Source organism: Protopterus annectens, chromosome 16.part0, assembly GCF_019279795.1.
Source record: "Protopterus annectens isolate FY-2018-M chromosome 16.part0, PAN1.0, whole genome shotgun sequence".
NCBI lineage: Eukaryota > Metazoa > Chordata > Ceratodontiformes > Protopteridae > Protopterus > Protopterus annectens.
In genome coordinates, this window is record NC_056750.1 from 571,709,487 (window position 1) to 571,731,589 (window position 22,103).

Here is a 22,103-nt window from a genome sequence, read left to right on the forward strand (position 1 = left end):
ACCCATACTACAGGGTCAACCTTCACCTCACCCTAGTCCCAATATTGTTTCCCACGTATCTCTTGGCAACACCACTCCACAGTGCGATACCATCAGGAATAGTAACGGATGTCAATTTTCAATCAGCTATACACACTCTATAGTCTTAATTCCAGGACTATCACCTCACTAATAAGTAAGAACTGGCAATTTATTTTGGGAAGCCCAGAACTTACAGAAAAATTGGGTTTGTTTCCCAATTTCATTTTTAAAAGGAACAATAATCTCAAAGAACTCCTACAAAGGGATTTTTCCAAAAAAAGTTTTAATAGACGAACAGGTACCCATGTGGGTTCTGTAACTGGTGCCATAAAATGAGGGCTGGCCAGACTTATACAATAAGAGACAAGAAGTACACAATCAATTCCTCAACTGTGAGAGCAGATCTGTTTATACGTGGCCTTTGTGATTGTTGCCCTCTTTCTATCTAGGGAAGACCGACCGCAGGTTACGAGAAGTCTTATGATACGTATGCCTATTAAGAAAAACAAAGGCCAATGCATTGGCTAAACACATAGACACCCACCCTGGGCATTCCTTTTCATTTATGGCCATCGATCAAGCAGCAATATTCGCTGGGGCCTATATCACTCCTAGAACTAGGAACTTGAGTGGCAACTACGCATGGACGATTTTGCCATCCAGGTTTAAACGAAAACTGCAACATTTCTGCAGTACTTAGAATGAGGAGCTATCTGCGGTAGAGTACTGTTGTGCATTTATTTTGCATTGTTTAATAGTAAAACAATTCACATTTTGTTCATTTTATTTTATTTTACTTTTGAACTTATGTTTTATTTACTTCTGTAATTACTTTAATTAATTTTAGATGATTTAGTTCTTGTTAGTGCTTTTAATAGGACAAACATTTTTAAGCTGTTGTAGTGTAAGCCATGTACACATTTCACATCACCTATTATTTTTTTTATTATTCTGAGGTATTCTGAGGTCTTTTGAAAGTTTTTTTAAATTGGTTGATTATCATTCAAAATGTAGTATTATTAAATTTAAGCTTTTTTTTTTCTTCCATTTTTCTGTATGTCATTTCTCCTCACCAGTAACTTAAAAGAGGTGTGCACTCTTTCATATTGTGATTACTGTTTCTCTGAAAAAGCCACATTGTTGTGTGGCAAAAAAAAATCAATAAAAGCCGCTAAGATTTCGCGGTTAAGGTTGCTTGCTGGTACAAGGAGTCCGTGGTCTAATTATGTATTACCAAATATTTTTACACTCCCTCCTGCTTAAGTTCCTTTGTATCACGTTCCTGTCACAAGTTTATTTTTTCTCGGTGCTGCAGATTTCCTGCTATAAGTGTTGCTTTTGCCCATTTATCAAGACTAAATGTCATTTCTTATGTCTGAGAAAGTTTTAAATCCTTTATAGTTCTGCTTTTAGATCCTCATTTGATGAACTGTACAGTTTTAAATCATCCAAAAAAGTAGATTAAAGGTCTTCCAATAAGGTTGATTACTGAAAATTAAGCTGTGACCATGCTGTAATCTAAGTGAATGGGTTAAGGACAACGCAAAATAATAGTGGTGACAAAGAATCAGCCTGAAATATCCCTCTTTGAATTTTTATCCCTGCAATAATTATTTGCCCATTGTCATGGTTCAGTTGCAGATTGGTTTGCCACTGCAGCATAACTGGCCAAGATGGGGTAAATCATCTTCATCTGTAAGCTTTCCATAATTTGAGTGTGAGATGCTGTCAAATGTTTTTTCTGTAATCTATCTATGACATACTTGTCTTCTTCTCCTTTTTTGTAGATCTGTACTATGACTTTAACAATAAAAGATCCTTTGTTCCATACAACTGTCTTTTATTACATTTCTTATTTTTTATCATGATTGAATTTTTTCAAGATGGCAATAAATTCTTGTCTGCATCAGTTATTAGCATATAATTAATATATTGTCAGAAAACAACTAACTGGTCTATAGTTCATTGGATACCTAGCAGGTTTACTGTCTTGGAAGAGTGTCATTTTCCCTTTGTGAACTAGCTTGTGTTTATACAGAGCGTGCATAGAAGTAACTTTTACTCAGTTAATGCCTTTAGCCAGATTATAAGTACTGCATTTGGACCCGGGTTTTACATTTAGGAGCTCTTCTTAATTGTGTCTCACTTTCTATGGCTGTTGCTTCATGCCATTTCCGATCTTCTGTATTACTTTTTAATGTTTCTTGTAATTAGTTTCCTAATGTTTCTTGTAATTCTTCTGTCCATTCAATTACTGTGTTATGATCAACGGGGCTTCGTAAATGTTTCTCCAAAATGTGCCTATTTCTTTTTGGTGGTATTTGTATTACAGTTGCTTTGCTTCCCAGTTCTCTAATACATTTTTGGGTTATCAATGAATTTCCTTATTGCTTACCTTCTAAGTTTTTCTGCTTGTAGAGATATTTTTAGTTTATTTTGAGAAACAATGTATGATAAATTCTGGTTTGTTCTGATTGTGTGTTGCTTTTTACCATATCTTTCAAAGAAATTTCAATCTCTTCACTTTTCCATACTTTTCTATCAGTGAAATTTCTTGTCTTAGTTGCTTTATATTTTTCGCTGTTTGATGCTTCCGTTGTGGCATTCTAGTTGTTCCCTTAATTTACTTTGTTAATCTGTTTTTCCAGTAACACGTTTAGGTGTTATTAATTTAGATGCCCAGTAGTATATCATATTTATTTCTATTATATCACATGAATTTTTCTTAATTTTCTTGGTTTTACCAGTCCTCTAACATTTTGAGTCCTATTCACTTTCTGTACTCTGTTTCTTTCATGTATCTTAATATGTCCATCCATCTCTCTTAAATCAAACAGATCTTCATTAGAGCATCATTAGAGCGTTTTCTTCTGGACTGAGAGCATCATCTTTGCTCTGTGATTCCCGCTGTTTCCCTTGCTCTCCACGTCTAACTGGACTTTTATGCAAGTCTTCAACAGAGTTACAGAACACTGTCCTATGACATATCTTCTTCAGATGCATCCTACTTTATCTGTTCTCCTCTTTCTGGGGCAATATTATCTGTGGTAGGCTTTCCACTGTTTCCTGCTCTTCCACTTTTCTATAGAAAACTCCAGAACATTGCCTGTGGAATATCTTTTTCACCTGCAAACTGCTTCATCTGCTGTTCCTCCATCTTGGCACTCATTGGTCCTTCATGTTGTGCTATATTGCCTGTGTCAGAGTGCTTTTTACTGATATTTATCACTTCAGTCTATATTTGTCTAACTTCTGCCTTGGTAAACAAATCTTTTTTTATTTACATTCCACCTCTGTGTTCTTATTTTTCTATTGTGAAGTTGGCAATATCTTTGTGTCCTTGCTGTATTTTTTTCTTCAAATATCTTTGGAGTTGCTGGTTTTGTATTGATTAGTTTGACTTTCTTCTCTATATAAATACCTCACTGTATCTGTCCTTTATATATATATTTTAGTAACTTTTGTTTTTGTTCTTTTTATTTTCTTACTTCCTCTTTCACTTCCTTTTTCAGGTGTGTTTGTGATGTTCATCGTGCATACAGCTGCAGTAATCACAGATGGGTTTTCAGCCGTCAGGCGGTCCCTCGGTCGGCCGAATTCCAAAGTCTTGGTCCGGCGTCGGTTGTCGTTGCTTACTCTTCTGACGTCAGGAAGGCCAGAGTATATAAGACACGGCCGACGCCATGTTCTTCAGTCTTTTTTGCCGTGCGGTGCCCGAAGCAGAAGCAGTTCGCAAGTGCCGGTCGGCCAGCTCCTGATTTACGAAAATATTTGGAACCGAAGTCTTCATTAAAGCTAAGTACCCCATTGGGGAAACTTTTCTTGCCTCAGACCGATGTCAGAAAAAGTTAATAATTGTATTTCTTGTGGGAAGCAAATACCGCATAAGGATTTCCATTCCCTTTGCATACCTTGTTTGGGCCCAGACCACGACGTCTCGGGCTGTCGCTTTTCGCTACCTTCAATAAGCGCACTATCAAGCGTCGGGCGGAGTTCGCCCAACACTTTTTTGGTAGAGCTTTTGACTATAAAATGTCGTCAGACACTCCGACTACCATTTTATCCAAAAAACGCAAGGAAAAGGACCGACACGCGAGGCCCGCGGTCTCCACCGACACCATGCCGAAACAGGCTACACGTGGTCCGGTTCTCAGCGAGACACCTTTGCAGTCCCTGACTACCGACGACACTCCTTTGGCGGTGTCTTCTGTACCCAAGACCGCTGGGTCATCGGCCCTTTCCCAGACTACAACCAAAGCCCCGGCTTATGTCGAGCCTACTAATGTGGACAGATCCACCTCCACCCATGGTGTATTTAGGCCTTCATCTTCTTTTTCTATTAAGGCCTTTACTAAATCCAAAGCAGCCAGGCATCACACTAGGCCTGCTGCTCAAGGCCCATCTCCTGAACCCATGCCTAAGAAACAGATGCTTAAAATGGCTGAGGATCTAATAACTCTCATCAGAGGTTCTCAACCCCCTCCTGACAAGAGACCCAGAGTGGAGGAAGAATCCCCCTCTTCTGATCAGGGATCCATTTTATCAGAGCATTCTGATGCAGAGGAACACTCTTACTCCCCTTTTGAGGATTCGGATGCAGAACAGTCCATTCCTTCTGTATCCCCCCCTGAGGATTTCTCTTTTGGGAAAACCTTGCACACCTTGAGGGAACACTTCCATTGGGAAGGCCAAGACTTTTCAGATTCCAAGAAAAGACTTAGGGAATTTCTTTGGTTACCTCAGCACAGACCTCTGGCTATACCCCCTGTTTTGGAGGTACTGGATGATGTCTATTCGGAGGCTTGTCTTAATCCTGATTCTCTGCCTCCTGCACCAGTAAAGCCTGATAGATATTACAGAGTACCCAGTTCTCACCAATTTCTTTACAAAGGCCATAATGCTGACCCTGAAACCATTTCACAAGGCCCTAAAGGATTAAAGGCCTCCACTGCCAAGAATCCACTTCCTGCAGAAAGGGAATCTAGATCTCTAGAAAGGTGGGGTAAGAAGGTATATACCTCTGCCACCCTAGCCATGAGGGCCTTAAACTGCCAGTTTCATATGATTAAATATCAACAGTTCCTGTTATCACAATTAAAAAACAAAATGTCTCAACCTGAACAACCAGATTTAAGAGAGTTACAGGATATGATGCATAGTGCGGAACAAGTGGGTAAACACACCTTACAATGTGGTTATGATGCCCTAGAGGCCTCCAGTAGAGCGGCTGCTACAGGATCAGTCATTCGCAGACATGCCTGGCTTAGGGAACAAAATTTGCCTGATCATGTGAAAGCTAAACTTCTTGATGCTCCTTTACAAAAGGATGTATTATTTGGTACTAATGCTGAGGATATACTACGAAAAATGGAAGAAAAAGCCAAATCTATGCAAACTGTCAAAGCTTTCTTACAGGTCCAGCCACCACAATTTAGCAGGAATTGGCCTTCAAAAAACTGGTCTTTTCCAGCCACTGAAAAGCCCCAAAGAGGTAGATACAGACGCACAAGGGGCAGAGGGCAGTCACAAGGATCATATAGAGGCAGACAATGGCAATCTCCAGCACCAAGAGGTGGTGAAGACCGTGCACAACAATACAGGAAGCAAACCCAATGACTCCCTCATTTCCATGCCAAGCAAGTCTCAGCTGACAGCACCTTTGGGTGGGAAACTAGCATTATTTGCAAACAATTGGCATATTGTCACAACAGACAAATGGATTCTGGACATTATAAACAGAGGCTACAAATTTCAATTTCACACTCTTCCAAAAATGAGAGGCATGCCAAACCTACCACAAAATCAAAGGGTAGAGGCACAACTGCAAATTTCAAAGCTCCTAAACATGAGAGCTATTCAAGAGGTACCTACTCACCAACAAGGTCAAGGTTTTTATTCAAGACTCTTCCTGGTACCAAGAAAAGGAACCGATTGGAGACCCATTCTGGACTTAACCATCCTAAACACATTTCTACTCGTACCAAAATTCATGATGCTCACATTACAGCAACTTCTTCCCATGCTGGGCAAGGAGTTTTGGCTGGTAACGTTGGACCTCAAGGAGGCATACCTGCATGTCCCAATCAGACAAAGCTGCAGAAGATACCTCAGATTTCTTGCAGGTTCAATCCACTATCAATTCTCTGCATTGCCCTTTGGCTTATCTACTGCGCCCAGAGTATTCACAAAGTGCCTGGCATCAGTGATTGCCTATTGCAGACTTCAAGGGATACAAATTTACCCTTATCTGGACGACTGCCTGATCCAAGCGGACAGCAAACAAATACTACTGGAACATCTGGCATATGTGACACGGTTACTGCTTTCTCTGGGATACACCATCAACAAGGAGAAATCAAGGCTAACACCATCTCAGAAAATAACCTTCCTGGGTGCCAGCTTGGACACAAACACCCAGATGGCATACCTTACGTCAGAAAAACAAGGGCAATTATCTCAGTACTTCAAAACACTAGCAAAAAGTACCAGGCTTACTGCAAGGAAAATCCTGCAGGCTCTGGGATTCATGGCATCTTGCATTCTTCTAATCCCATGTGCAAAGCTGCATATGGGGAAACTTCAGTGGTACCTAAAAAATCTATGGTCTCAACACAGTCACAACTTGGAAGCAATTATACCAATAATTCCATGTCTGCAAAAGGAATTTCTATGGTGGGCCCAAGCATGTCAAGTAAACACAGGCCTTCCATTCTGCAAGCCTCAAGCAAAACAAGTCATAACCACAGACGCCTCAGATTACGCCTGGGGCACATGAAGGACAGGTGCATTCAGGGCAGATGGTCCCAAAGGAAAAGCACCTTCACATCAATCAAAAGAAATGCTAGCAGTAATAAATGCAATTACAGCTTTCAAGGACTTCCTGCATCCAGGACAATTACTGATAAGAACAGACAACACCACAGTAATGTGGTACATAAACAAACAAGGAGGAACACACTCATACCCCTTGTGCAGACTAGCCATGACTCTTTGGAACTTGGCTCTGGAAAGACAAATCGAACTTCAAGCACAGTACTTGCCAAGACTGGAAAACACACTGGCAGACACTCTGAGCAGGAATATGACAGATCCACACGAATGGAAGCTGCATCCACAGGTGTTTACGGAGATAATCCAAGCGTGGGGGAGACCAGACATAGATCTTTTTGCCTCCCACAGGAACCATCAATTGAAAAAGTTTTGTTCAAGGACCTTCCATCCAAAGCCCTGGAAAGTGGACGCCCTTTCATTCAGTTGGGCAACATGGACAGTTTATGCATTCCCACCTCTGCCTCTTCTGCCCGAGGTGCTTTTGAAAGCAAGAACAGACAAACCGAGGATGATACTGATTGCTCCAGACTGGCCAAGGCAACACTGGTACCCACTCCTGAGGAGCCTAACACATACTCCTCCCTGGTCCCTGCCTCTAATACCTCTTCTGCTGGCCTTAGAACAGCTACAAAACCCTTCACAGTCGGCTGAAAACACTCAACCTCGCTGCGTGGAAAATTCCTTAACACCACATCAGACTCTACTCTCCAAGGAGGTGCAGGATGTCATTTTGGAGGCCAGAAGACCATCTACAAGAAAAGCTTACTCCGCAAAATGGAAGCGGTTTTGTGGCTGGAATGAGAAAAGAAGACAGGACCCTAGAAAATTGAACTTGCCTCAGGTTTTACAGTACCTAGCTGAACTGCTGAACAGTGGACTTTCATTTTCTTCCATTAAAATACACACCTCAGCCATTTCTGCAGAATTCAACACGGATCCTCCTTTATTCTCTCACCCTCTCTTACAGCAGTTCCTCAGAGGGGCTAAGAATATAAGACCTCCAAGGAAGCAACCAATACCAGCCTGGGACCTTAATTACATACTAGAAAAATTAACATTGCCTCCCTTTGAACCTGCTGCCTCAACAGATCTGCAATATTTGTCCTGGAAAACAGCTTTCCTTCTGGCCATCACTTCAGCTCGTAGGGTTTCTGAACTACAGGCCCTCATGGCGGTGCAGCCCTTCCTCATCTTCCATCAGGATAGGGTTTCCCTTCGTACTAATCCATCTTTTATGCCAAAGTGGTATCCAGGGTAGCCTTAAACCAAGCCATACACCTACCTACCTTTTATCCTAACCCTCAAAACAAAGGGGAAAGGCTGCTTCACTCTTTAGACATCCATAGGCAGCTACGTTACTATTTGGACAGAACAAAGTCCTTCAGGAAATCAGAACAACTTTTTGTGTCCTATGCCGTAGGGGCTCAAGGGAAACCAGTTAGCAAACAGACCATTTCCAAGTGGATTGGCCACTGCATACAATTTTGTTACTCCTATCATGGGAAATCTGTCCCTATTGGTATCAGATCTCACTCCACCAGGGCCACAGCCACCTCTACAGCCTTCCTCAGAGGTGTGCCTACTAAGGATATTTTGGAGGCAGCCACTTGGAGTTCTGTACATACCTTCACAAAACACTACCACCTGCCCTTATACTCCAGAACAAGAGCAAGCTTCGCCACTGCTGTTTTGCAGGGCATTCTGGCTCAACCCAGTTCCTCATAGTACCTACCACACTATGCATAGCTTTGGGACTCTACCCATCTGTGATTACTGCAGCTGTATGCACGATGAACATAGTACAGTTTTGTACCTACCATAAATGTAGATGTTCGAGTGCTAATACAGCTGCAGTACAGATTTCCCTCCCTCCTTCCCCTCTTGGTTAGGGCATGGGGCCTAACAACCTCTTCATACCTCCTGACTGGGTTATCCTGTTATGTTTTATTTGCTTGCTTACACTGATTTTGCATTACATTGCATTGCTTGCATATGTGGATAAGCTTTACTTATGTATTGCCTTCCTTTTGGGGGCACCTGACATCTGGGGCAAGAAAGACTGAAGAACATGGCGTCGGCTGTGTCTTATATACTCTGGCCTTCCTGACGTCAGAAGAGTAAGCGACGACAACCGACGCCGGACCAAGACTTTGGAATTCGGCCGACCGAGGGACCGCCTGACGGCTGAAAACCCATCTGTGATTACTGCAGCTGTATTAGCACTCAAACATCTACATTTATGGTAGGTACAAAACTGTACTTTTCTTTACCTAGATGTTTTTTTCTTCTCCTGATCTATTGCACTAAGGTTCTTAAATTATTGTCTGTAGCTTCTAACAGTTCTTGTGCAAATATTTTTCTTTCATCTAATTTCTCGTTTACTCTTGTTATATATCCTCTGTTTAGAAATTTGGGGAGGGGGGATAATTGTAACAATACATAATCTTGTCCTTATCATGAGAAGTTCACTTTGTCATCTCTGTGCCACCTCCTAACTCAGGAGGGCTACTTTTGCCCTGAGCCTGGTATAGCCCTGTGCTTAGGAATGTTCCCATGTTCTGAGGATTCTAACTTTTTGTAGGATTTTGGCTTTCATACTGACACTTGGTTAGTATCCTGAAAAGGGCACTGTGGTACTCAATACAGACTGCAGCATTTTGTTAAGTAGCAATACGTCTAAGCTGGCTGCTACATCCCTGGATGGAAAAAGGGAAATGTTACAATAGTCACTTTTAATTGGTCAGCTCCAGTAGCTGACTTAAACAAATAGTAACAGCACTGCCCAACTTGTGGTTTCTGATTTAACTGTTCCCTTTTTTAATGATAGGCAGATTGAAATAGGCAGTTTGGCCTTTTAAATTCTGCATTTTATGCCACCATCATCATCATCATCTCTGAAGCTATTTGCCCTGATGAGGGTTGCTGTGGTAACAAGCTGAGCAGCCAGTCTTCTGTCTCCCCTGCAGTGGTTTCCAGATTATCGTATGAGATCCCCAGACAGCTGCAGACAAGCAGAGAGAGAGAGAATTCTTTCTCCATGTCTTTGGTCTGTCTAGAGACCCCCTCGGACTGATCTGTCTCTCTAAATATCCAATGGGAAATGTCTAAAGGGACTCCTTCACAATGCAGCCCAACCACCTCAGCTGACCCTTTTCAGTATTAAGAAGCAGTACTGTACTCCAGTAACCCCTGGTTTGCTGAGCTACTGACTTTGTAATAGAAATAGAGTGTGAACCTTTCTACCTTGGGAACCTCATCTCTGCTGCCTGTATTTATGATCTCCCAGTGTTTGTCACTACATAAAACTCTCGGCCATTTGTGAAGATAGGGAGATAGACAGATTGATAGTAAATTGAGAGCTTTATCCTTTGACTCAGTTGTTGCTTCCCATCACACTCCATACAACACCTGCATTACTGCCACCATTGTTCCATTTCAGTAGTCAGTTTCCTGAGCACCTCATCCTTTGCCGATGAATAAAACCCAACAATGGTTAAACTCTGAAGTTGCTGCACTTCAGATAAAGAAACATGGCTTTTTTTAAAATTTCTACACACACTGATAGGTACGTACCCCTTTCCTACATTAGAGTACTATTAAAGATCATGCAAATAGTAACACTTCACCCATTGATGTTTTCCAGAAATTCCTCTTTTCAGCACCTGCAACGTACCCAGAACTTGCCTCCTCCTCACCCTACTTTGTAAGGAGTTACCTGTAGAGCTCTAGCTACTGTGTTCATTCCATTTAAATTTAGTAATCTGTTACTGGAGTCTGATATTCTCAGCGCCTTGTGTAGTCATAAGCTAGACTTTTGCATATTTTTATCATGTCTCCTTTTCTGTTCTCAGAGTGTTAACAGAGCTGGTGTCAAAAATGAGAGACATGAAGATGGACAAGACAGAGTTAGGCTGCCTGCGAGCAATTGTTCTCTTCAATCCAGGTACAGTAAGAATGAACATTATAATACTGCCTTATGGAAGGAAAATGGTTTTACCAGTGTTTTATAGAAATTCATGTTTATCTTGTGTGCACTAGGTCTTAATTCAGAACTAGTGACTTTATGTAGGGTTTGTTTTGTGGCACGTTAGAAGTTTCTAAAACAGATGCTAGATGAGTCAGAGAAAAGGAAAACTGTCATTTCTTGTACAGGGAAAATAAATAACTTATTTGAGCAAACATGAGGTTGAGATGGAAGTAACAGGAATGTAGTAGTACTGAGAAGCTGTCCATAGCATGATATCCGCACTGTGATTGTATTCATAAGTTTAGTGGGTAGTGGAGATTGTGGAAATAATACAATAACAATCTGGCAAAATATGTCAGGGTACTGATATGTGCTTGCAGGAGTAGAAGGCAGATACTACAGCCTTAGTAAGGGTGGGGTTAATGGGGCTTCAGACCAAGATGCCAGCTTGCAGGGGGTACCCACTGTTAGTGGGGAAAATGTTTTTTGTATTTGATGAATATTTATTTTTTTTCTCCTTTTCTTTTCTTGATGGTTGAATTTAACCATTGCCCAGTAGCTGTAACAGCTCTCAGGAGTCCATTCTAAGTCGTGTGATGCATGACCTGAATGGGAACCCAATCAGGACAGCAGTAAGTAACTGTAAGTTCCAGCTGTTGGGGAAGGATAATTCAGTGCTTGTGCTGTATAGTATATCTTAAATGAAGGAGACTGTTGTGACAGTTTGGTATACTGCATTTTCATAAACAAACCTCAGTTGTTGTTTTGTCTTTCTGCTTTTTCCCGGTAAGGGGTCGCCACAGCGAAACTCTGTTCCGCTAATGATTGGCAGTAGATTTTTACGAAACACCGAGGTGCCAGCTCGATGCCGTACCTTCAATGAAGGCACGCCCATTTACGCACGCATGTCTTTCGAACGCTACCCAACCGCAGGGAGGACATGCAGACTCCACACAGAAGGCACTCCCAAGCCACGCTGAGAATTGAATGGGAGAACCTCTTGCTGTGAGGTAACAATGCTACCGCCGTACCACCGCGGCATTATCATAAACAAATCTCAGTGTTGATTGTAATTCATTGTTGCAGTACTGAGTCATGAGAGTGCCTGCTTTTACTAATTCCACATTGCAGTTCCTAACACACCTCTCCCCCAAGCAAGTCATTTTAGCATTCGCAGTTGAGATCATAGTTAAGTGACCACTGATACTGCTGCTGAAAAGTCATCACACATCTGTTTTGCAGAGATTGATTGGGACACTCATAATCCCTAACAGCTTGCACCCGGGGAAAGCCAGCCCCTTTACACCAACAAAGCTATGGCTGTGTTATTCAGACATCACAGTTCAAGAACTGATGGCAGTAGTTGATGACCTATAAAACCTGTGTATACCCTGAATGTTAACTAAAAGATTCAGCTCTTGCCTCCCCCATACCATCTTTTTCAGACAAGGTGTAAAAACAACATTGCCGATGTGAAATTAGCCATCCAGAACAAAATAAGGGTCATGCTGCTAAATGCTAGGAGCTTAAACCAAAACCTGCACTCCCTGGAAGCACTTCTATCAGATGTAGATGTCTGTGCAGTCAAAGAAACCTGGTTCAAGGCCTCAGAGAGTACCCCAGCCTTGCAAGACTACAATGCCTTTCACACCTTTAGACCACAAAATGAATGTGTGCAATCCAAAGGAGGTGTTTCTCTATATCAGAGCTAAATTCACCTCCCATCTAGTTACACTGGACACCTCTCTGGAGTTACTCCAAGTCCAGGTTATGGTGGGTAACACCCCCATTCAAGTCATAGCCAGTTATAGATCCCCTTCTATGGGTAACGATGCCCACACAGCCTACTTAACCAAACTAGAGATGATCCAGATTTTACCAGACACTCTGGTTATGGAGGATTTCAGTTATCCCACCATCAAATGGGAAATCTACGCTAGCAACAACCTACTAGCACAAATGTTCCTTGACTTTGTTAATTCAAATGCCCTGGAACAAACTGTTCCTCTTGTCGGGGTATGAACAAACATTATAGATCTGGTCGTCACTATCATGTTACAAAGGCGCTGCCGCAACTGTTGGGACACTCCTTCATTAAATCTGACCACAAAATAGTTACCTTTCAGCTGGCATTAAAACCAGAACTCACAAGGGGTGAAATCAGACTACAAAACTTCACCAAGGCAAACTATACCCTCCTAGGTGAAGGTATAAATGCAGTCCAAGCCCCCACCCTAAGCTGGAAGTGTTAACTATGCCGAATTGTGCACTAAAGCCCTGTACAATCACTTGCATAAGTGTATAACCTCAGCTGTACCAGAAAAAATCAAGCTAGAGCCCCAAGTAAAAACAAGTTGCCATGCCAAACATCCAGCATTAACAAACTTTAAATAAATTGAAAAAGTTGCTGTCCAAGAAAACAAAGGCAAGGCCCCAACAGTGGAAAAGTACCCTCCTCATTCTCAACAAGCAAATAAGACAACTCTTCAAATCCTCGAAGGCAGTGGTGCACAACGTCCAGCTCCAGGGCCAAATCTGGCCCCCAGAGAGTAACCAAAATTTTTAAAAAAGTGAAAAAATGCTATGCCTTACTCTAGTCACACAAACTTTCCAACACATACGCACTTAACTAATTGAGTGTGGTTGCGCACACCTCTAATTTTAGCTGTGTAAGTAACTATTCTTTGTTGTTTATAACTTGTCTGTAAAGAGTAGTAACTTTCTGCAAGAGCTTGTAATAAGTCATGGCTGCAAGCCAGAATAAAGTTAAACGCAAAGTTGATGTAGAAAACGAGCAATTTCATGACTGCTGTCTTAAGTAAAAAAATGGCAGTCACCGGTACCTATTGTTAACTTGTGACGACTTACTGTGTTTTGAGGTGGTCCACAGATGTGTTAAGAATTTGTGTAGTGGCCCTCCCCACAAAAAAGGTTGCGCACCACTGCTCTAAGGGCTCCTTTGAGAAAAACTTAGCAAGTACAGCCAAGGATAACCATAAGGCCTTTTACAGCTACATACATAGCCTAAAGGGTAGGACCCAGGCATGTGCAGAACTAGTGGTCAGTGGTATCACTCACAGTGACCACACAATGATAGCAAACCTGCTAACGGATAGGTTTGTCAAAAATTTCACTCCCTTATCCCCTTCTAACTTATCACAAACCTTCCCCCAAACTTCCTCCCACCCTACATATCTGAAGAGCAGGTCCTGAAAGCCTTGTCCAAGGCAAAAAAACCCTGCCTCTATGGTACCAGATGACATCCTAGGCTGTCTTCTAAACAAGCTAAAACAGGAGCTAACCACAGGCTTTGTTCCTGCAGAGTGGAGAACAGCAACAGTTATTCCCCTCCACAAAGGTGGACTAGCAACAGACCCGGGGAATTACAGACTTGTTAGCCTGACCAACCTCATCTGTGAGGCCATGGAACGTATCATTATGGACTTCATAAAGATATAGGTGACCTCCAAACTCTATATCGTACCCAATTCGGCTTTGTGAAGGGCAGATCCTGCCTGTTAAAACTTGTGGATGACTTTGAAAATGTGACCAGGGCCATTGACGAGGACAAATCTGTGCACACAGCAAACCTCAACTTGGCAAAGGCTTTCAACACAATCCCACTTTCAAGCATTACTGAAAAACTTAGAAAACTGATTGTAAACCACTTAGCTGTAGAATGTGTTGCCAACTGGCTTACAAACCGGACACACACACTATCAAAGTAGGTGACTCCACATCAACCAGCAGACCTGTTGCCAGTGGGGTGCCACAGGGGTCAGTGCTGGGCCCCCTGCTGTTTGGTATATACTTCTCAGAAGTTCAGGTCTGACCAGGTTTGCAGATGACTGCAAAATAGGTGCAATCATTGAACACCCAAATTATGTCAGTGTACTTCAGGAGGGTCTCATGCAGACCAGCGACTGGTGTATTAGTCACGGTCTCAAACTGAAAGCAAATAAATGCATCATCATTCCCTTTGGCACAAACAGTGTCCCTTCACACTATCAAATCAACAACAGTACCCTAAGTACCCTCTAAGGGGACCTGGGATCACAAGTTGACTGCAACCTTATTTTGACCACCATGTGCCTACTGTAGTAAGGAAGGCTTTCTACGTAGAGCACTTGATTAGTAAAGGCATCGCCTTGAGAGCAAAATAAGTTATAACCCTTCTATACTTGGCAGTAATCTGGCACGTAATTGAGTACAACACCCCACTCGGTATGTACTGTACGAAGCACCTCCAGCAACTGGACCTCAAAGGTGTCTAACAGAGAAGATCATGGGGCCCCAGCATGTTCCTTACACAGACTGACTAAAGTCCCTGTCACTACACTCCATGTGGTATAGACTTCTTAGGGGAGACTTATGCCTGGCTTACAGAGCAATTCAAGACCCAAACGTTAATGAACTTGCTGCATATCAATAAATCAAACGGGACTAGGGCTATCTGTTCCTGAGACCTAAATATGGCCTGTATCTTAAATCTGTCCCTCCAGCATGTCTTATTTATCTCACAGTGAGTGCCGTGTCTTTGGAACAGCCTACCAATTCATGTGAAACAGAGCACCTCTATGACGCTGTTAAAGAGCAACCTGAATTAGTGGATGGGGCACTGTAAATTCTTACCAGGGGTAGCACTCACAACCCTCATAGACATGGACAGTCATCACTAAATGCAGTCTTGGGTATTGACTAGTGTTTTCATGGTATTATATTAGGATGAAACAGCTAGGCTTAAAATGACCTCCAGGTCGATAGCCTAGTAATCTTCTATGATCCTGTGACAGCTGTTGAGAACATAACTGTAATTATACCCTTTAAATGTAAAATGTGGGTAGCATTTCTTAGGGCAGTGTTAAGAATTAGGAAGTGCAGTGGGAGCTTTACATTATATTTCCAAAACTGAGAGGCTTATTTCCTTTCTGTTCCACCAACTGCCAGATGTTCCATGTGAAATAATGTGGACGTTCTGCTGTATCTATATTATAGCATGACCATTTCAGCCAAGGCCTTGTCTGCCTTCCCATGCTGTGCTCTATAGTCAGAAGCATAAAAGCATTTTTGGGGTTCCAAGTTCATTAGCCTGGATATTGACTTAGGAAGCAATGGCAACCCAAACACTGGAGAATATTTGGGATCTACTGAGAGCAATGGTACCTTAAGAGGTTGATGAGGATGCAAAACTGCAGTCATGTTTAGAGGACCAGTTTTGTTACTAATGACAAAAGCTTGTAGAAGCAAGCTAAGGGTCTCAACTTTGTTGGAGCTGACAGCTGTATAATTTCTTGACTGTTCTATCTTTCATAAGGGTACCTACTGATTTTTCATTTTATGATTGCATCAGAAGCATTTGATTCAACATGCATGTAGCACTTATAAGCTTGTAAATGGGAATTTATGTGAATAAGAGCAGTGTTAAAAACCGGTCTTCTTCACCAGTAATGCTGAACTCCATAAGAATCCTTCACAAAGTTTACAATGTATGTCAAGTGTAGGTGTGCCCTAATGTAGTTCAGCTTTCATGTAGCATTGAAAGTTGCACTCTTGTGGCCTCCCTACATGGGATTGACATGTGATTTGTAGGACATTGACATACTCATCCCATTACCCTGAGTTTTTGCTTTCCCAACGGTGTTCATTTATATATGTGAAATGCGAGATTGCATTTTATGAATGCATACTATGTTTGCCATTTAGGACATTTCTGCTTTCCCTGTAGATGTGGCCTGTGCAACTGTAACATTAGTATTTATAAGTGTGGGGGGGACTCCCCCATGGAGAGAGTAAAAGCCCCAGTACAAAAGGAATGTTAATATTTTTTGTTTTGGAGAGGTGGTTGACTATGTGTGAACAGACAGTTTGCATTTCAGAGACCTTGTAACAAGTATTCACAGTGGAACCAGCTGCTGAGTTGCTTAATCATATAGGAACCTTGAATGATAGCTGTGGAAGTAGGGCAACATTCTCGTGGGTACAAGACTTCTACAGTTGGGCAAAGTCAGCTGGAACAAGGCTGGTACTTGTATCCAAATTTACTGCAGTGCCTCAGATTCTGTTTGCAGAAGCAGAATCCAAAGAGATTTTTAGGTCAAGAACTCTGAGCAGGGAGTTACTGTTAGCAATGTTTTATCTTTATCCAAGATCCTAAAATAACTTGCATTCTCTGCCTTCTTTTTTGCACCGAAGGATGTCATCTGAATCATCCAAGTTCTAGTCCTCCTTACTGGACCAGGCTTTAGAGAAAATCATGGGGCTTCCTGTTTCTAGGGTCAACAAGTCTCTGGAAAAGTCCCCTTAATGATGCTCTGATCATTAACATTCATAGACCCCTCTGTAATTTTGCTTTCATTGATGAGATGGCTGTTCTGGATGGCATGGATTAGTTGCCTTAACTTTTAAGATGAGCTGAAGTGCTCCATTTTAGATGTCCCATTTTTTGGGTAAAGCACCCTTTATGCGGGATTCCTAAGACATTACTGAAAACCTACCACAGATGTAGCAGATCCTGCCCATGATAGACCATTTCCGTGATAAATAGCCACCTTCAGCTAGTACGTCTAGGCCTGCCAGTTGCACCATAGAAGAGGAAGACCATTTAGAGTGTCAGGTGATGAAGCAAGAGGTATTTCTCCCTCCACTAGATCCTGTTAATTCTCTTAGAATGGATGATTTGCAGGGTGGACTGACGCAGCTCTGACTGCATTCCATGCAGTACATATGAGGCTGCTTCTATGAGTTTGTCTCACCAGAGAGTACCTTCACAGAGGGCTTGTTGGGTTCTGGCTGGCTAACATGGACACATGTTGGAGCCATTAGATTCTCCTCTTGCTGCAGTTCAGGGGAAGTTTATTGGATTATAAATTCAACATATTCACATATCTTTGCAGTGTGGTAAGAAACTGAAGCCGCCCCTGGATTGATCTCACGAAGAAACAGGAAGACGTAATATAAGGCACCGCATTCAGGAACAAACCTGGGAAACCAAAGACCATGAGGTAGCAGCACTAACCACTAAACCACGATGCTCCCCACAAGGCATGTTACTCTGATGATATTTAGGGTGGCACCTCATATGTAGCAGCCCCCTTCAGTGCCCCTATGGTCATGAAAAATCCCTTTCACTGTGTGTGCTGCACAAAAGAATTACATTATTGAAACGGACTCAACTGAGGTATCAGATTACCAATAAAAATGGCACAGATTGTGGGAATGGAGCTATAAAATGTGCCAGCTTCATTGTATGTGTTCAAGAAATTTGAAATTACAGTACTCTATTCGTAGTGTTCATTACATCCTGACCATCAATATGATGGATAGAAATGTAGTGAGACTTGAACACAGTTGTCTCTTTAGATAAATTCATATTATTTGTACACAGAAGCAAGATTTTCATGCTGCAGTGTCTTGGTGAAGTATTTATCAGAGGTTTCAGAAGAGGTAGATGTGAATATTTTTGATTTTCTTGTTTGTATCCTAGGGTCTGAAATCAGTCGCAGTAGAAGATACCTGCATGAGATGAGCTATATGGAAGGGAGATTGTGGTCCATTTCACTTCCTAGAAAGAAGTTCTATTTATATCCTAAGTGATGCACAGACACATTGCATACTTTCTCTTAATTTTGTATCCACAAAGCAGTTTTAGAGATGGTTTCAACTTTTTTTTTTATTAGGATGTGAGATAGACCTGGTCATTTAAATGCATGTTATGCACAAGTGTCCTTGAATTGAATGTATTATGGGACAAGATTAGGAAAGTACTATATTACTGTAGTTGTAGCAGTGACATATTGATGCTGTAGAGGAGATTCCAGCCGTTATTTAATGCTGTGGGGAAATAAATCTAAAGGTATTTTAAGAAATAAACTAGCAAATTAAAATAATTTTCCAGAGCAATTTTGATATTTCGTCCCAATATACAACAGTTTCAGCTCTGCTCTGATGCATTTTGTTTAAAACTTCAGTAAGTCTGTCTTGTTTCAGATTCCAAGGGTCTGTCAAATCCTGCAGAGGTGGAAGCCTTACGGGAGAAGGTGTATGCATCTCTAGAATCCTACTGCAAACATAAGTACCCTGAACAGCCTGGAAGGTATGCATTTAAAATAACTTTTCTCCGGTCACAGCTGTATTTAATTTGGCAGTCTGAAAATTTTTTTTGCAGAGTCATGCTTTTTTGCACTGCTACTGTTCCATGAGGGAGTTGGTTGACATTATGTTGACATAACACCTGACTAAACAAAGTGAGCCTTCACCTAAATTTACTCATGTTGTTTTGTTTACAGACCTCTAGACCCTTGCTACAGTGTCTCCTGCTAGATGTCTAGTGATGGACACCTGTGAGTTAAACAACATTCCACATTCATAATGTCTTTACTCGGGGAGTTCAAGCTGCATTAATAGGACAGTACTGTGTCTTGTGCTACTGCCTTCTGTAACTAGGCAGCCAGATAAACAAAATGTCATAGTCTGGTTATATACTAATCGGATGGTAGTTCATTGAGTCTGGTGTGTGTAGCAGTAGTGGGGTCCAACATAATGTTTCTTATTTTTCTTTTATATTTGGTGATGGATATAATGTGATTTATGATCTTGGGTATCTGAAAGAGATCAGCACGTGTGCCATTAATTGATTGTAATTAAAAACAGCAAAGTAGGTTCTATCAAAAGATTGAAATATTACCAAGTGCTGTTTTTAGATGTTATAATGATGGCAGTGAGTACTGTTTAATGCAGCCCTACGAGTGCATATCTCTGTACCAGAGTTTGTGTGGGTATATTTACAGGATAAAGTTTGTAAGTCTGAAGCCACTGTCATGTGGTATATCCATTCTCTATAGTGCAAGCAGCCAAGTTAGTAGGGGTTGCAAGTATGGATTTTGCTTTAACTTTTAATTTTGTTGAAACTAGTGCTGGTTCTCTGATGCTAGTTTTTCTGTTTAGTTTTGAATAGTAGATTTTTTGCTTATGAGTTCTTGGATAAATAGGAACAGCAAAAACCAATAGGTATCCATACAGCCAAAGCAAACAATAATAGAAGAAAAACTGCTTGTGTAGTGTACTCGGGTCCTCAAAGTCCAAATAAATGCTATTAATCCACAAGATGCCAGAAGTTAATAAGATAGCTTTTAATGTTCATAACACTCGGTCCATACACCAACAAATACGGAAATAAAACACAGTAATACACAGTCGGATTAAGCACTTTCGTCCCTCTCAGTTTTACATATGGGACTTCATCAGGACCGTTAGTAAATTGTTAAACAAGCATTACTATACCTAGTTTGAACCATTAAAATTACTGTCCTATAGAATTTTAAAGTGGTATAACTAAACCATTACTTTGTTTAAAAGTTGAGTTAATCAACATACCATTTTTAAAAACTGCCATTTTTAAGAATAGCTTTTAAACTTTTCAAAGGTGGTTGCACATCCAGCTGTTGAAGTTGCTTTAGAGGACGGGAACTGTGCTTCCAGTGCGGTTTTATATATATATATATATATATATATATATATATATATATATATATATATATATTTATCCGTGTATAAAGAATGTAATAAATTCTACACTGGAAAGACAGACTTCTTAGAAAACATATACATGAACATTTTCATGGCATTAGTAAGAAGACAAAAAATAATGCCTTATTTAAGGATACTTTACTGTGTTCTTTTAAAAAATATATTTGGGATCATAGAGGTGGTTCCATTCAACAAGAGTGGAGCTTCTTGGGGGACAGTTTCAGAGAAAAAGGAGTTGATTTGGAAGCTTAGGCTTAATGCTGGTTATGTACTAATCATATGGTAGTTCATTGAGTCTGGTGTGTGTAGCAGTAGTGGGGTCAAGCATTCCAAAATGATGTTTCTTATTTTTCTTTTATATTTGGTGATGGACATAATGTGATTTATGGTCTTGGGTATCTGGTTGGAATGAATATGCATCCATTGCACCCATATTGAAAATTAGAGCGAATGATTTATGATAGAAAAGAATTTGTAAGGGAATGTTGTATGTTTATTTTGTACAGGTTTCTCACATTATTTTATACACAAGTTGTTCCACCCTGTTAAACAAACAAATATATTTTAGATATTTATTGGTATTTAAGATCTTTTATTATTTTAGCATTTTTGTTAATATTGTGTTATTAATCTAGTTGTATTAAATCTTTTCAAACTCTTAAAAATAAAAATTGAATGCTTAACCTCTTTTGAAAAGTTTAAAGGGTATTAAAAATGACAGTGTTAGGTTCATAGGTAGGTACTAGGCTGTCTGCCCGAGGGCATTTATAAGCCTAAACAGAATGTGTCGGCTTTCGCTGCCCCATTGATTAATTAACTGAGCCTCTGTCAAGCAGAGCCAGTGAAGTGATCCCAGGGGTGTACTTAAAATAATACATTAAAAATGATACATTGCTCAACTTATATTTTAAACAAAGCAATGGGTTTAGTCATACCACTTTAAAATTATATAGGGCAGTAATTAATTGGTTCAAACTAGGTATATTGATACTTTAACAATTTATTAATGGTTCTGATGAAGTCTCATTTGTAATGATGTGCTTAAACGGGCTGTGTATCAATTGTATTTTATTTTCATATTTTGTGGTGTATGAACTGAGTGTTGCAAACATTAAAAGCTTTTTTTATTAACTTTTGGCATCTTGTGGATTAATAGCATTTAGGTTCATAGGTGTGTAGTAGGGTAATGGCCCTGGAGCCTTTACAAGCCTAGCCCACAGGATTACCCTGGCATCGTGCAACCCTACCTTACTTCCCAGTGCCTCTGTGTCGAGTAGAGCCACTGGAGTGATCTCCTGGATGAATTTTCTATTTACCATACACTTATCAAGCTTCCTCTTGAAGAGGGCCAGTGAGGTGCTTTGACATGTATGGGAAATCTATTCCACAGCATGGACAGTCTCTGGGTTATGAACCTGTCCCTCCAGCATGTTCTGTTGATTGTGGTAATGAGGTTGAGGTCTCAGGAGTGTGTGGTGCAGCAGGATTGGGATTTCTTTAGATGTAGCATTTCTAACAGAGCTGGGTCAGACATGGCTTTGTAAGTCAAGCAGAGATTGCCTCTAAGTAGGCAATACGAGACAGAGAATAGTTGGAGTTTTTTTAGTCTGTCCATATAGGATAAGTGTTTAAGGCCTAGGATCCTCTTTGTGAGTTACTTGTGCAGCCTCTCCAGTTGTTGCAGGTGTCTAGTGAGGTACATGCCAAATGGGGCATTGTATTCGATGACTGACCTAATGAAGGAAGAGTAGAAGGAGAC

At 40.9% G+C, this 22,103-nt stretch overlaps 1 protein-coding gene across 3 annotated transcripts in view; it reads left to right on the top strand.

The window, feature by feature from the left end:
- Positions 1-22,103, top strand: part of RXRA (retinoid X receptor alpha) — a 1,663,729-nt gene that overhangs the window by 1,625,454 nt on the left and 16,172 nt on the right. For all 3 annotated transcript variants that reach the window (XM_044058644.1, XM_044058646.1, XM_044058645.1), the window contains exons 10-11: positions 10,704-10,795; positions 18,806-18,911. In XM_044058644.1, the coding sequence (XP_043914579.1) occupies positions 10,704-10,795; positions 18,806-18,911 (198 nt within the window). The remainder of the gene's footprint in view (positions 1-10,703; positions 10,796-18,805; positions 18,912-22,103) is intronic.